Source organism: Oncorhynchus masou, chromosome 15 (genome assembly GCF_036934945.1).
Source record: "Oncorhynchus masou masou isolate Uvic2021 chromosome 15, UVic_Omas_1.1, whole genome shotgun sequence".
Lineage (NCBI taxonomy): Eukaryota > Metazoa > Chordata > Actinopteri > Salmoniformes > Salmonidae > Oncorhynchus > Oncorhynchus masou.
In genome coordinates, this window is record NC_088226.1 from 13,863,231 (window position 1) to 13,876,422 (window position 13,192).

Here is a 13,192-nt window from a genome sequence, read left to right on the forward strand (position 1 = left end):
GTCTCTCCTCAGCTGTCTCTCGCTGTCTCTTTTTTGCTGTCTTCGCTGTCTGTTCTTCTCGCTGTCTTCTCTCTTGCTGTCTCTGACTCTCGCTCTTCTTCTCTCTCTTTTCTCTTCTCTCGCTGTCTCTCTCTGCTGTCTCTCTCTCCGCTGTCTCTCTCTCTCTCTCGCTTCTTTGGTTCTCTCTCGCTGTCTCGTCTCAGCTATAGCTGTCTCTCTCTCTCTCTGCTGTCTCTCTCTCTCGCTGTCTCTCTGGGCTGTTCTCTCTCGCTCTCTCGCTGTCTCTCTTCTCTCTCGCTGTCTCTCTTTCTCTCTCGCTGTCTCTCTCGCTTCTCTCTCGCTGTCTCTCTCTCTCTCTCGCTGCTCTCTCTCGCTCTCTCTATTTACTCTCTCTGTCTCTCTCTCGCTGTCTCTCTCGCTGTCTCTCTCGCTGTCTCTCTCTCGCTGTCTCTCTCTGTCTCTCTCTCGCTGTCTCTCGCTGTCTCTCTCTCTCTCTCTTCGCTGTCTCTCTCTCTTCTCTCGCTGTCTCTTTCTCTCGCTGTCTCTCTCGCTCTCGCTGTCTCTCTCTCTCTCTCTCTCGCTCTCTCTCTCTCGCTGTCTCTCGCTGTCTCTCTGTCTCTCTCTCGCTGTCTCTCTCTCTCTCTCGCTGTCTCTCTCTCTCTCGCTGTCTCTCTCTCTCTCTCGCTGTCTCTCTCTCTCTCTCGCTGTCTCTCTCGCTCTCTCGCTGTCTCTCTCTCTCTCTCGCTGTCTCTCTCTCTCTCTCTCTCTCTCTCTCTCTCTCTCTCTGTGTCTCTCTCTCGCTGTCTCTCTCTCGCTGTCTCTCTCTGTCTCTCTCTCGCTGTCTCTCTCTCTCTCTCGCTGTCTCTCTCTCTCTCTCGCTGTCTCTCTCTCTCTCTCGCTGTCTCTCTCTCTCTCGCTGTCTCTCTCGCTCTCTCTCTCTCTCTCTCTCTCTCTCTCTCTCTCTCTCTCTCTCTCTCTCGCTGTCTCTCGCTGTCTCTCTCTCGCTGTCTCTCTCTCTCTCTCGCTCTCTCTCTCTCTCTCGCTGTCTCTCTCTCTCGCTGTCTCTCTCTCTCGCTGTCTCTCTCTCTCTCTCGCTGTCTCTCTCTCTCTCTCTGTCTCTCTCTCTCTCGCTGTCTCTCTCTCTCTCTCGCTGTCTCTCTCTCTCTCTCTCGCTGTCTCTCTCTCTCTCTCGCTGTCTCTCTCTCTCTCTCGCTGTCTCTCTCTCTCGCTGTCTGTCTCTCTCTCTCGCTGTCTCTCTCTCTCTCGCTGTCTCTCTCTGTCTCTCTCTCGCTGTCTCTCTCTCGCTGTCTCTCTCTCTCTCTCGCTGTCTCTCTCTCTCTCTCTCGCTGTCTCTCTCTCTCTCTCGCTGTCTCTCTCTCTCTCTCGCTGTCTCTCTCTCTCTCTCGCTGTCTCTCTCTCTCTCTCGCTGTCTCTCTCTCTCTCTCGCTGTCTCTCTCTCTCTCTCTCTCTCTCTCGCTGTCTCTCTCTGTCTCTCTCTCGCTGTCTCTCTCTGTCTCTCTCTCGCTGTCTCTGTCTCTCTCTCGCTGTCTCTCTCTCTCTCGCTGTCTCTCTCTCTCTCGCTGTCTCTCTCTCTCTCTCGCTGTCTCTCTCTCTCTCTCGCTCTCTCGCTCGCTCTCTCGCTCGCTCTCTCTCTCTCTCGCTCTCTCTCGCTCTCTCTCTCGCTGTCTCTCGCGCTCTCTCTCGCTGTCTCTCTCTCTCGCTGTCTCGCTGTCTCTCTCTCTCGCTGCTCTCTCTTGCTCTCTCTCGCTGTCTCTCTCGCTGTCTCTCTCTCGCTGTCTCTCTCTCTCGCTGTCTCTCTCTCTCGCTGTCTCTCTCGCTGTCTCTCTCTCGCTGTCTCTCTCTCGCGCTGTCTCTCTCTCTCGCTGTCTCTCTCTCGCTGTCTCTCTCGCTGTCTCTCTCTCTCGCTGTCTCTCTCTCGCTGTCTCTCGCGCTGTCTCTCTCGCTGTCTCTCTCTCTCGCTGTCTCTCTCTCGCTGTCTCTCTCTCGCTCTCTCTCTCGCTCTCTCTCTCTCTCTCTCGTCTCTCTCTCTCGCTGTCTCTCTCTCTCGCTGTCTCGCTCTCTCGCTGTCTCTCTCGCTGTCTCTCGCTGTCTCTCGCTGTCTCTCTCGCTGTCTCTCTCTCGCTGTCTCTCTCTCGCTGTCTCTCTCGCTGTCTCTCTCGCTGTCTCTCTCGCTGTCTCTCTCGCTGTCTCTCTCGCTGTCTCTCGCTGTCTCTCTCGCTGTCTCTCTCGCTGTCTCTCTCGCTGTCTCTCTCGCTGTCTCTCTCGCTCTCTCTCTCTCTCTCTCTCTCGCTCTCTCTCTCTCTCGCTGTCTCTCTCTCTCTCTCGCTCTCTCTCTCTCGCTGTCTCTCTCGCTCTCTCTCTCTCGCTGTCTCTCTCGCTGTCTCTCTCGCTGTCTCTCTCGCTCTCTCTCTCGCTGTCTCTCTCGCTGTCTCTCGCTGTCTCTCTCTCTCGCTCTCTCTCTCTCTCTCTCTCTCTCTCTCGCTCTCTCTCGCTCTCTCTCTCGCTGTCTCTCTCGCTGTCTCTCTCGCTGTCTCTCTCGCTGTCTCTCTCGCTGTCTCTCTCGCTGTCTCTCTCGCTGTCTCTCGCTGTCTCTCTCTCTCTCTCTCTCTCTCGCTGTCTCTCTCGCTCTCTCGCTCTCTCTCTCGCGCTGTCTCTCTCGCTGTCTCTCTCGCTGTCTCTCTCGCTGTCTCTCTCGCTGTCTCTCTCTCGCTGTCTCTCTCTCGCTGTCTCTCTCTCTCGCTGTCTCTCTCTCTCGCTGTCTCGCTCTCTCGCTCTCTCTCTCGCTGTCTCTCTCTCGCTCTCTGCTCTCTCTCGCTGTCTCTCTCGCTGTCTCTCTCTCGCTGTCTCTCTCTCTCGCTGTCTCTCTCTCTCTGTCTCGTCTCTCTGTCTCTCTCGCTGTCTCTCGCTCTCGCTCTCTCTCTCGCTGTCTCGCTCTCGCTCTCTCTCTCGCTGTCTCTCTCTCTCGCTGTCTCTCTCTCTCGCTGTCTCTCTCTCTCGCTGTCTCTCTCGCTCTCTCTCTGCTCTCTCTCTCGCTGTCTCTCTCTCGCTGTCTCTCTCGCTCTGTCTCTCTCTCGCTGTCTCTCTCGCTGTCTCTCTCGCTCTCTCTCTCGCTCTCTCTGTCTCTCTCTCTGTCTGGTGTCTAACCCTCTGTCCCCATGTCTTCTCTCCTAGGGGGGAAATCACTTTGACCAGTATGAAGAGGGCCAGTTGGAGCTGGAGCAGGCATCCCTGGACAAGCCCATAGAATCGGTAAGGCCGCATCCTTCACCCCTGCACCCTTTAGGACAAGCCCAACTTGAAACTGTGTGTGTGTGAGAGAATGGATGATTGGTCCAGAGAGAGAGGAATAAGAGCCTTGCCCCCTTCCTTCACCCTGTACTGCCTGTGTGATACACGTCCAGTGTTCCCTTGACAACCCATTCTCCCTACCCAATCAGTAGAATCACTGTATACCCCCTCCCTTCCCAAGCCCTCTGCTTCCTGTGCCATTTCCTGTGTGATAGCTCTTAGCTGGATGAACAGGATAATTTTTTCATTATTATTCATTATTATATTTGACTTTAATTGTAGATCTTAACTCTGAATGTGCGTGTGTCTTTTTTAGCCCGTTTTCAGTCATCCAGGCACTAGTTCACCAGATTGTTAGAGTGGAGTGGACAAGGCACTGTTACCAGTCTATAGTTTAAATACCTTCCAATCACTCTGTTAAAAGGGCAGTGTACAGTAAAATGGTGTTTGTGTATGTCCTCAAGGGAAGGCTTGCTCGTACCCTAGCCACTGAAACACTATCATGAGATGGACATACTCATGAGGGGTCCTGTTCATGAATAAAATAAAATATAATACTCTCTGGGCTAACAAGATTAGAAGCATAGCACACAATTGCATACTCGCATACATGTTCACACACACACTGGGGTGGGGGGGGTACAGGGGAATCAGATGTGGTCTGATTGTTCTGCTCTGACCTGATTTGGTAAAGGAAAGGGACTCAGTGCCTTATCCACTCCACATCAAGAGAAGAGGTGTAGGTTTGGAGATGGAAGTGTATGTTTAGTATTTGTGTGTGTGGAGTTTGTGTACTCTGTGTTTGTGTGTATATAGGACCGTTATCTCAGAACATTACAGTATTGTACACAACTTGGGGTGTTCGACATTTCTCTCCTGCAGCGAATTGGCCCCTATTAGCTAAGCAGCAATGACCCGGTTTGTATTTGCACGCTCTGCTTTCCTACTCCCATCTTTTAGGGTTTCCTTGTAACGCTTCTCTTACTGTCTCTCTGTCACTCTTTCTGTCTTCACATCGCTCTACGTCTTTCTGCTCTCTCAATCCATCTCCTCTGTTCTTTTCATGCACCTATGTTCAAACAATTCTTTCTCTCTCTACGACACAGTGATTCGGTGTACAGTACCCTCTGTCATTCTGTGCTGGCATGGTGCTTGTGCAACTGGGACTGCATTTTTTGCTGACGAGGCACATGGATAATATCGCAGGCAGCTCTTTTCTCTCACTCCCCCTTCCATCTCTCCCTCCCCCTTTCTCTCCGTGTCTCTCTCTCTCTCTCTGAAGCACCACGGAGAGCAGGCCTGAACTCCACTCTTGTCTCCACAACCTCTATCCCCTCTCCTCCTCAGGGCATAGTGGATGTCCTCTGACTGCAACTATTGATCTGATTCTGAGCATCTCAAGGCACAGCAGAACAGTATCTTAGCCCAGCTGCATTGAGAGTTCATGGCGAGAGTTCCAGCTACATTGATAAATAAAGCTTTACTTACAAGAAGGTACGAGAAGGGTTTTTAGGCTTTTGTTTTAAACTATATACAGCCAGTCTACATCGAAAGGCCACACACCCACACAACTATACCTCTAGACGTTGAGAGCTAGCCTTAAGCATGTAGCTGTAACAAAGCCAAATTATGCAGCCATAAACCTGTGTCTGTTCTGTTGTGAGGCACATAGACAGCAGCAGTAACAACAGTGGTAACAGCAAGGTCAGTCTGTCCTTCTCCTTGCTCTGCTGTTGTCCTGCTGCTCTGAAAGCATTACTAAGCCATGCTAAAAAGGCTTCCTTTATGAAATGTGAGGGAGAGAGTCCTGTCTGGCCCTGACCATTTCTCCATAGGTCTTCATATGACTCATATATAGACCCTGATGGGTTGTCATGGTGGGCGGATTGACCAAACTAAGCTGAGCCACGTAGCACCAACCCACTCACTGGCTCAGGAGCCCACTGTGGGTGGGCGGTAGAGAGGAGTGGAGAGGAGAGCAGGAGAGGTGGCCTGCCTACCTGGGTAAAGTGGCTCTGTTGCTCCTGCGCTATTGTCTATGGAGGGGTGCTGAGAGCCGGGCTGTAGCACTACAGCTCCTGACACACGTGGAGAGAGAGAGGACTGTCACTACAACCACAGACGCATGCGCTCACATAATGCATATTACACACACACACACCCACCCACCGTATTACACACACACACACCCACCAATTCAGTGAAATTGCAGTTGATCAGCTTTGAAAGTTCACAGTTCCACTTAGGTCTGTCTGATTTTCAAAAGGCTGTAACACACTCACCAACATCAGCTGACCCCCCCCCCCCCGCTCCCCCCCACTCTCACTCCAGCAGCAGTGTCATGGCTCTGGGATGACGGGGGCAGTGACAGTTGTCAGCGTGTCTCACGTCACGGAGCTGGCTGTGTGTGCAGCTCCCGCACCTCTCTGTGCCCCTCCCCTGCCACTCGTGTGTGTGTGTGTCTGATCTGTAGGCAGCTAGAGGTCTGTGGTACTTTACTGGGATCCGTTTTCTCTCTCTGTCTTTCCCCTCTGTTCTCTCGCTCTTTCTCTAACAATGTTTTTTTGCATTGCATGTGTTAACTGGGTATCATTCGGTACTAGCTCTCTCACACTCTGTCCTAATCACAACAACTTTTCACCTCCCCTCCCATTTCTCCAATGTCCCCTACCCCTGTTCCCTCCTCCAAATTCCTGGCCCTGAGAGAGAGATCCAGTGGGCAGCCTCAGACACACACAAACACGCGTTCACACACACAAGAGCAAACTCGATTTAAAAAACACCTGTGCACAAACTGTGCTGGCCTCAAACTTGAGAGAGAAGATTGATTTCACACCGTGCCATTTCACATGATGCTTTCTGGCCTTTTACCTTTGGCTACTGAGACACTGCACCAAGTCAGGGTCCGCTACATCACAGCACCACTGGCAACAATATTCAGTTAGAATCAAACCTCAGTCAGATTAGAAGGAAACACACATGCCCAGGGATTTATGACAGGTCAAAGGTCATACAGTACACTCTCATGGTGCAGTACGACTGCAGTAACACACTGACCCACCCTCAGTATGTTATCACGGGTGCTAACAGCCATTTGGTGTCTCTCTGCTTTGGGTCCAGGTGCTGACATCATCAACATGAGGTGGGTCTGACAGACTGTGACGATGTACCAACTGCTTAAAGGCTATGTTGTTGTTCACATCCATGTATCAATAGAGCTGTAGGTGTCTTTGCAATGATCAACCTTGTATAGGTGTTTTTTCACTGCCACCCCCACGCGCAACAACATTGCTCACTCGCCCACACACACATACACACACACACACACACACACACACACACACATACAGAGCCTAGAGGAACACACAATTATACGCAGACTACTGTGCTGTTGCTCAGGCACCAGCTGTGTCTTTTCTCTGCTCTGTGCTGTGTTAGTGTGTTACTCCCACCACCTCCCCGCCTTCATTTGGGAAAATGAACCCCTGGAAGATTACCAAGGGAAAGGTCATCTGCCGTCAGTCACTCGTCCCCTTTACAACCCTGACCCCGCCTAGGGCTCCATCTCTATTCAGCACCAGCTCCAACACTGCAGGAGGCAGACTGACGAGGTCAGTTAGATGTTTTTAAGGTCATTGATTGTAATGGATCCAATGATCCTGACCAAGTCTGTCCACCGTTTAAGTCACAACTCCTCAAGGTCAGCTGGACAGACCCAAGGTTAGGTAACAACTGCTCTCCAATATGGTGGTTCTAAGAGGGCAGGGCCTTAGTTGGAAGGTGTCTGTTCTATTTGGCCTGAGTCCCTTGAGAACCATGCAGGGGCTGTTGTTTCCATTTAGTCACACCTATCTGAGCCTCAGCAGGGAGGAATGTGAGCGTGCAAGGCAGACAGACAGACAGAGCGCCAAGGACAGCGGAGCTGGAAATAGAGCTTTACAAGGAAGAGGAGAGCTGCCCCCCTGCTCTGTCCAACAGACCCGGCTCCACAAGACTCCTGTAAAAACACACATTCCACAGGGGGACGAGAGCGAGTGACGCCTGACTGCCACCCTCTGTTTTCTACTGCCACATAGTTACTCACTCACTCATACAGAGATAATCATATTAAATATGACCCAAGTTTTGGTTGATCTTTTATTGGACATTAAATTCTGGTTAAGTGGATTAGTGTGCTGTCTGTTCTGTGGGTTAAGGCCTAAGACACTGATGGTGCAGTAATCCCTATTAAAAACCTCCCATATAACACAAGGGGCTTCTGAACCCCAGTGTGAGGCTCACACACAGCCAGCGTCTACTACACACAGAAAATGACACCGTCAGCATCACTAGGTTTGAAGACGCACACAGGTTCCTGGTATGGTGCCCCCTGTATACCTCTTCCTTCCTTTACCCCCATCTATTTGGTTTTACCCTCCCTCCACCTCTCCCTCCCATGCACTGTGTCAATGACCGCACAATGCACATTACCCTCCCTACCAACACTCGGTGTGGATTTCTCTTGTTTGGATAACATTTTCTTTTTATTTCTCCTATATTAACAGTCATCATTAAATCAGTGAGTTTATTGACATGCCTAGTTACCACATTTCTGTTTTGTGTACAGTGTTTTATACATTTTTTTTAGGTCAAAATAAAGATTTTAGCTCTTTTAATAAGAAAAACTAGAAAACAAATTGCAGTTGAAAGCGTTAGTGACTGGCCGGTTTCTTACATTGTGTCACGTGTGACTGTTCTTTTGACAGCCCAGTATTTTAAAGCCAGGTTCGTATGGAAATGCCTTCACTCCACTTGCACTGCTGTTGGAACTCGCCGTCGTTGCTTTTCATCGTCCGTCTGTCTGTTTTCTTCTTCATTTAGTGCATTCATTCATCTGTTGTTCAGCACACAGCCTGCGCCTCATCTCCGCCCTCACACTCTGCTCAGTCCATTCTGATTGGCTCATCGATCAGTCTCAGCCATTTTGGACTGAAGTTTCTCCCCATCACCAGCCCCACCTGGTTTTCCTCATTCTAATTTACAGACGCAGCTAGAGTCATTATGGGGGAGGGTTACAGACTATTGGCTTACATTTGATTTCCCCCACTACCACCCCTGAGAGGTGCTATTAGATCAACTACTACTCTGCTCAGCCAGTGCTTGTGTTTCAGTGTGGGTTGTTGCAGGCAGCTACAGCACCATCCTACTGCGGTTAGAACTAAAAGCATCCCCAGTATCTCTTTGTCAATGAGAGCAGGGAGGAGCCCACTGCAGCACCATCTGCAGTGCAGAGCGGTGAGGCTGCAGAGGATCATGGGAATTGTAGTCCTATCTGCTTTGACTTGATGTGTCTAGCAACCAGCATGAACATGTTTATATGGTGACACCATGCTAGGTGATGTATATCCCCAGTTATTATAAGTACACATGTGATCCCTCTCTCCAGCATATCTGACACAGATATAGCTCATATATCCCCCATTCCAAGGCTCTGTTCACCTGGGTGTTCCTGTCTGGAGTTAGACAAGGAGAAAAAAAACGCAACCAAACAGAGCAAGGAAGTGGTGCAGTTCAATGTTTCCCTGGGGTAAGGTAGGAGAACAAATATTTGGGTATTTTATCAGCAAGGCTCTACAACAAATCCTGTATATGAGGGAGATTGTCGGTAGCTTTGGAGGGGAGTTGCCATTTCAACAATATTTTATGTGACACACTTAAAACAAACCAATTAGGTAATGATATTTTTGTTAACGATAAGCAAGCGGGGAGCGTTTACTTAGTTATACAGATGGGGGGTACTAGTTTGGGTTGAAATACCACAGGGACTCGATAAAATTGATTAAAATCCATCTTCTGTGACAAAGGCAGATGGGCGGAGATGCAGCATGTTCTGTGTGTGACAACCACTACCCCTTCCACGTGCACTAACCCATACTGCCCCACCCCACCACCACCCTTACATCTTCATCCACTTCCACTGCCCTCTCTCTGTCAAGACGATCTACTATGACCCCGTCCAACCATCACCTCTGTGCTTGAGCCCATCTCAGACTAACACCATTGGTCCGTAGGCGTTCTGTTGACCCTGCCCTTCTGTATATGCATCATCATATACAGTCCAGTACTAACACCGTCTCTTTTTGTTCAACTCTAACAAAAAGATGCATGCTGTTTTACTGTTTGGTTTCAATCCCCCCCCACTTGGTTTTCTGTTTGAAATTTGACATCTACTCTCTTTGTGATTATAAATATCCTTTTTTTGGGGTTGGTTTGTATGTTTTTGGTAGATTGCAGCACCCTGGTGAATGGTAGTAGAAAAGCTTGGAATAGTTATAATCACAACTGAAATGCAACTTTCTTTTTTACATTTTAAAATGTATTTTTTTAAATCTCATTGTTTCTGTTTTCTTTGTGCTTGATGATGTGCTGTAGCTTGTGGTGGTGCGACAGTCTTGCTTTTCACTTTGTTTTTACTCCCCACCCATAGCGTTATAAGTCTCAGTCACTCACCTGATGTCTTCCTCTCTCCTACACAGTCATACACACTCTCAACCCTGGGCCTTGTAATGGTAACCCAAGGCCCTCCTAGCACTTTCTCTCTCTTTATTTCCCCCTTTCTCGCTGTATTTCTCTCGTGACGGCTGCATTTTTTCCGTGGCGCTCCCCTCTGTCTTGGTTATGGAATCACAACAAGCTTGGAGGTTCTGGTCCTCTTTCTGTTAACGCAAGATTTCCATACCTCGTTTTTGTTCCATTTGTCTGTGTGCGATAGATCTCGCTCTATAGCGGTTCATATATGTATAAGCGTGTGATACATATATTACCGTCTCCTTTCTCCTCTTCCTCCTTCCCCTCGTACCTCCCAGACAGCTGATATTTTCTGTGTTACAACAACGAGTAGAACATGGGACGCTTCATCCCCAGTTTGTAAGCTTTAGAGGTTTTAATCAGTTCCTGTTAGGGTAGGCTCCTTCTCTACCCCTCGGTGTGGCCATAAGGATGTTAGTTCAGAGACTACACACTCCCTCCCCTCCCTCCTCACCTCCCCCCTGTGCTGGAAGACACTGATGTCACATGGTGGAGGAGGTGGTGATGATTTGGTAGTAGTCCTGTATGTGTTTGTGACCCGTGCCCACGGGAAAAGCTTTTCTTATTATTGGAATGTTTTTGGTCTTTTTCTCCTCTGTTCTGTCTGCCAGGATAACATTGGGCACCGGCTGCTTCAGAAACATGGCTGGAAGCTGGGGCAAGGACTGGGCAAAACCATGCAGGGTAAGAAGACACTCGCCTGTCTCTCTCTCTCTCTGTCTCTCTGTCTCTGTCTCTCTGTCTCTCTCTCTCTCTCCATACTCCTTTCTCAAATGTGTGCTAATACCGTCTCTTCTCCTCTCAGTACTCCTCCTCTTTGCCTCACCTTTCTCCAGGTTTTATTTTGTACTTTTTTTCTTTTCAATTGTTTCCTTTCTATTTTCTGTACTTTTTCTGATCTCTGTCTTCCTCTTCTGGTAGATGGCAAGGATCAGAGTATTTAGTGCATGACCCCGGTACAGTTGTCCCTGTCGGTCTTGCCCTGGTCTTCGCCAGAACTAGGTGTAGAAAGGATAGCGTAATGCACCCTGCGACAGGACGGGCGGGGCAGAGGGAGGAGGAGGGGGGGTGGTGTTTGTTCTTTGCGCCACTGCTGTTCCCTTCCCATGATGCATTTAGCCTAGAGCAGATTTTTTTGAAGGGGATGAAGAATGCATGCCCACCCCACACACACTCGCACTGATGCTCACAAGCTCCCTTGAGACACACTCCCTCAGCCAATGGGAGCTGCTGTTCATTCTCCTCCAAAAAAAGATAGTCTGATGGTGGAATGCCTGTGTGTACCCTGCTTGGTTCCACTGTGAAGTGTGTAGCAGACAGAGTCCAGGTCTGATTCTCAGATGTTCCACTGATCAAGAGTCAAGTTAGTTTGCCTTTGAGCACCTGTGTCATGTTTGGAATTTCTCCTCAGTTTCTAGAATGTCTGGGCTTCATAGCTGTGGAGATTAGTACAGTGATACAAGTCGCTGTAGGGTTGGATATGTGCTCGTAGACGATTGCAAAGTTACTATAACTGATGTGGTCTGTATCTAGCTATGTGTAATATAATCATATATAATCACCTATGCCTCCCCAGTCCTCAGTCAAAGTAATTCAGTCAATATGTTGGTTAGATTTAAAAACGGTTAATCTCACTCCCTCCATTTCTGTTATTGATCTCTCCCTGTTAACTGGCACTTTATTTATATTAATTTAAAGCTAATCTGGTTTGGTTACTTTAGGGGTTACACTGGTTTTCTGTTATTTCAGGGTTTTTATGGTAATTCACTATTAACTTACTTGAATTAATTGTATTGATGCATATTGTGTGCACTGATTGACCACAGCTCATGTCAGATGGTGTTTTTAGTTGGCTGGCAGGGGTTTGAGCATAAAAGCCTCTGAGTTTAGTAGTGACAGACAAGACAGTACAGCCAATGCACTCAGTGTCTGTCTCTGCAGTTCCTCCTCTCTTTGACCTGTAATGTCCAGGTGAACTTTCATTAGACAGCCCTAACACGTGTTTGCATGTTATCTGTCTGCGCTTCTGTGCTAGTACAAGCTTTCATGTTTGTGTGTGGGACTGTCTTGGTCTGAAAACAGCCTTCAGAATATCACACAGCAGCAACACCCGGTGCAGGATGCAGAGCTGTTGGCTGTGGTCCATGCTGTTTTTCCTCTATAGGCAGGGATTGGCAGGCCAGGCTGGCTGGAGAGAGCTGTGTTTGTGTGGGCGGGGCTTAGGCCACCTCAACCTCTTTAGTTCAGCTCAGCTCACAGCCTCATTTGCTTGGTCCGAGTGGTGCAGCGCCCTGGCTTCTCTACACTCAACTCCTGCCTGCTATGCTACATTCTCTTCCCTCGCTCACTCAGTATCTGCCCCTCCCCTCTCTCATACTCGCACCCGTCCTCTTTCTCTCCCTCTCTCCATCTCATGTCTCCCCGGCTCTCCCTCTCCTTTCTCTCTCTCTATAAGCGGGTAATGAATAGCAAGTCTCTACGCTGACCTTTTTGACAAGGAGCACGTGTGCACCTAAGTTGTAAAAATGTAGGCGCATGCAAATACATTTTGGAGCACAATGCAAAATATTTTTGGTTATTAAGCTAGAATCGTACATTTTTCTCAGCGCACTGCTGCCTCAAAATGGAAGTTCCAGGTCGCACAACAACATTTTTAGGTGCCTATGCGAGTAAAATGGTCGCACTGTAGAGCCCTATGTAGTGTTTTCCTTCAGCTTTGAATGATGTCATAGTTGGCAGGCTGGTTGGTCCATGTCGTCTATTGAGAATTGGTTTAGAGTGGGTGTGTCTACTTCATGGGGCTGAGTCCAGGGTCTGAGTCCAGGGGAAGTAACCTCTTCTTAACCTCTTCATCCAACCCCTTTCACTCTCATTTGTTTCTGCCCAGAGCTAGCTACACAACCCAGACCTGTCTTTCACCCAGCCTTTTCTTATCCCTCTATCGTTCCTCTCGTTCACCCCGTTCCCTTAGTCACACCAGCCTTTCCCTACCCACCCAGCAGGAAGCATCTGGGCTGCATTACAACACGCTAATGGGAAACGTCCCAGTCTGCTCATTCTCTATTTCCTAACGCACTGTCTTGTTTTCAACCAGGACACAGTGCCTGGATGCCTTCTCCCTCTCAAAACCGTACACTACTGGGGACTTGTCCTCTTGCTCAGTCTGACACCCTGTGCAGGTGATTGTAACATTGTGTCGAATGCTACATTTGCATCTTAACGTCTTACTAAATGGATAAATAGGCTCTTGTTAGAGAACCTTGTTTTTATACTTGCTTTTAGAGGAGGATGCCGTTACAATGCTGCTTATGCAACT

The 13,192-nt window shown here is 48.9% G+C and overlaps 1 protein-coding gene across 7 annotated transcripts in view; it reads left to right on the forward strand.

The window, feature by feature from the left end:
• LOC135555688 (G patch domain-containing protein 8-like) overlaps nucleotides 1–13,192 on the forward strand; it is a 47,833-nt gene that overhangs the window by 19,568 nt on the left and 15,073 nt on the right. For 3 of the 7 annotated variants that reach the window (XM_064988357.1, XM_064988358.1, XM_064988355.1), the window contains exons 1-2: nucleotides 5,512–8,073; nucleotides 10,488–10,560. Coding sequence is in view for 5 of the 7 variants with exons in the window: in XM_064988355.1 (XP_064844427.1) it covers nucleotides 10,554–10,560 (7 nt within the window). In the remaining 2 variants the exon portion in view is untranslated. The other 4 variants (XM_064988353.1, XM_064988354.1, XM_064988356.1 and 1 more) reach the window with 3 other exon arrangements.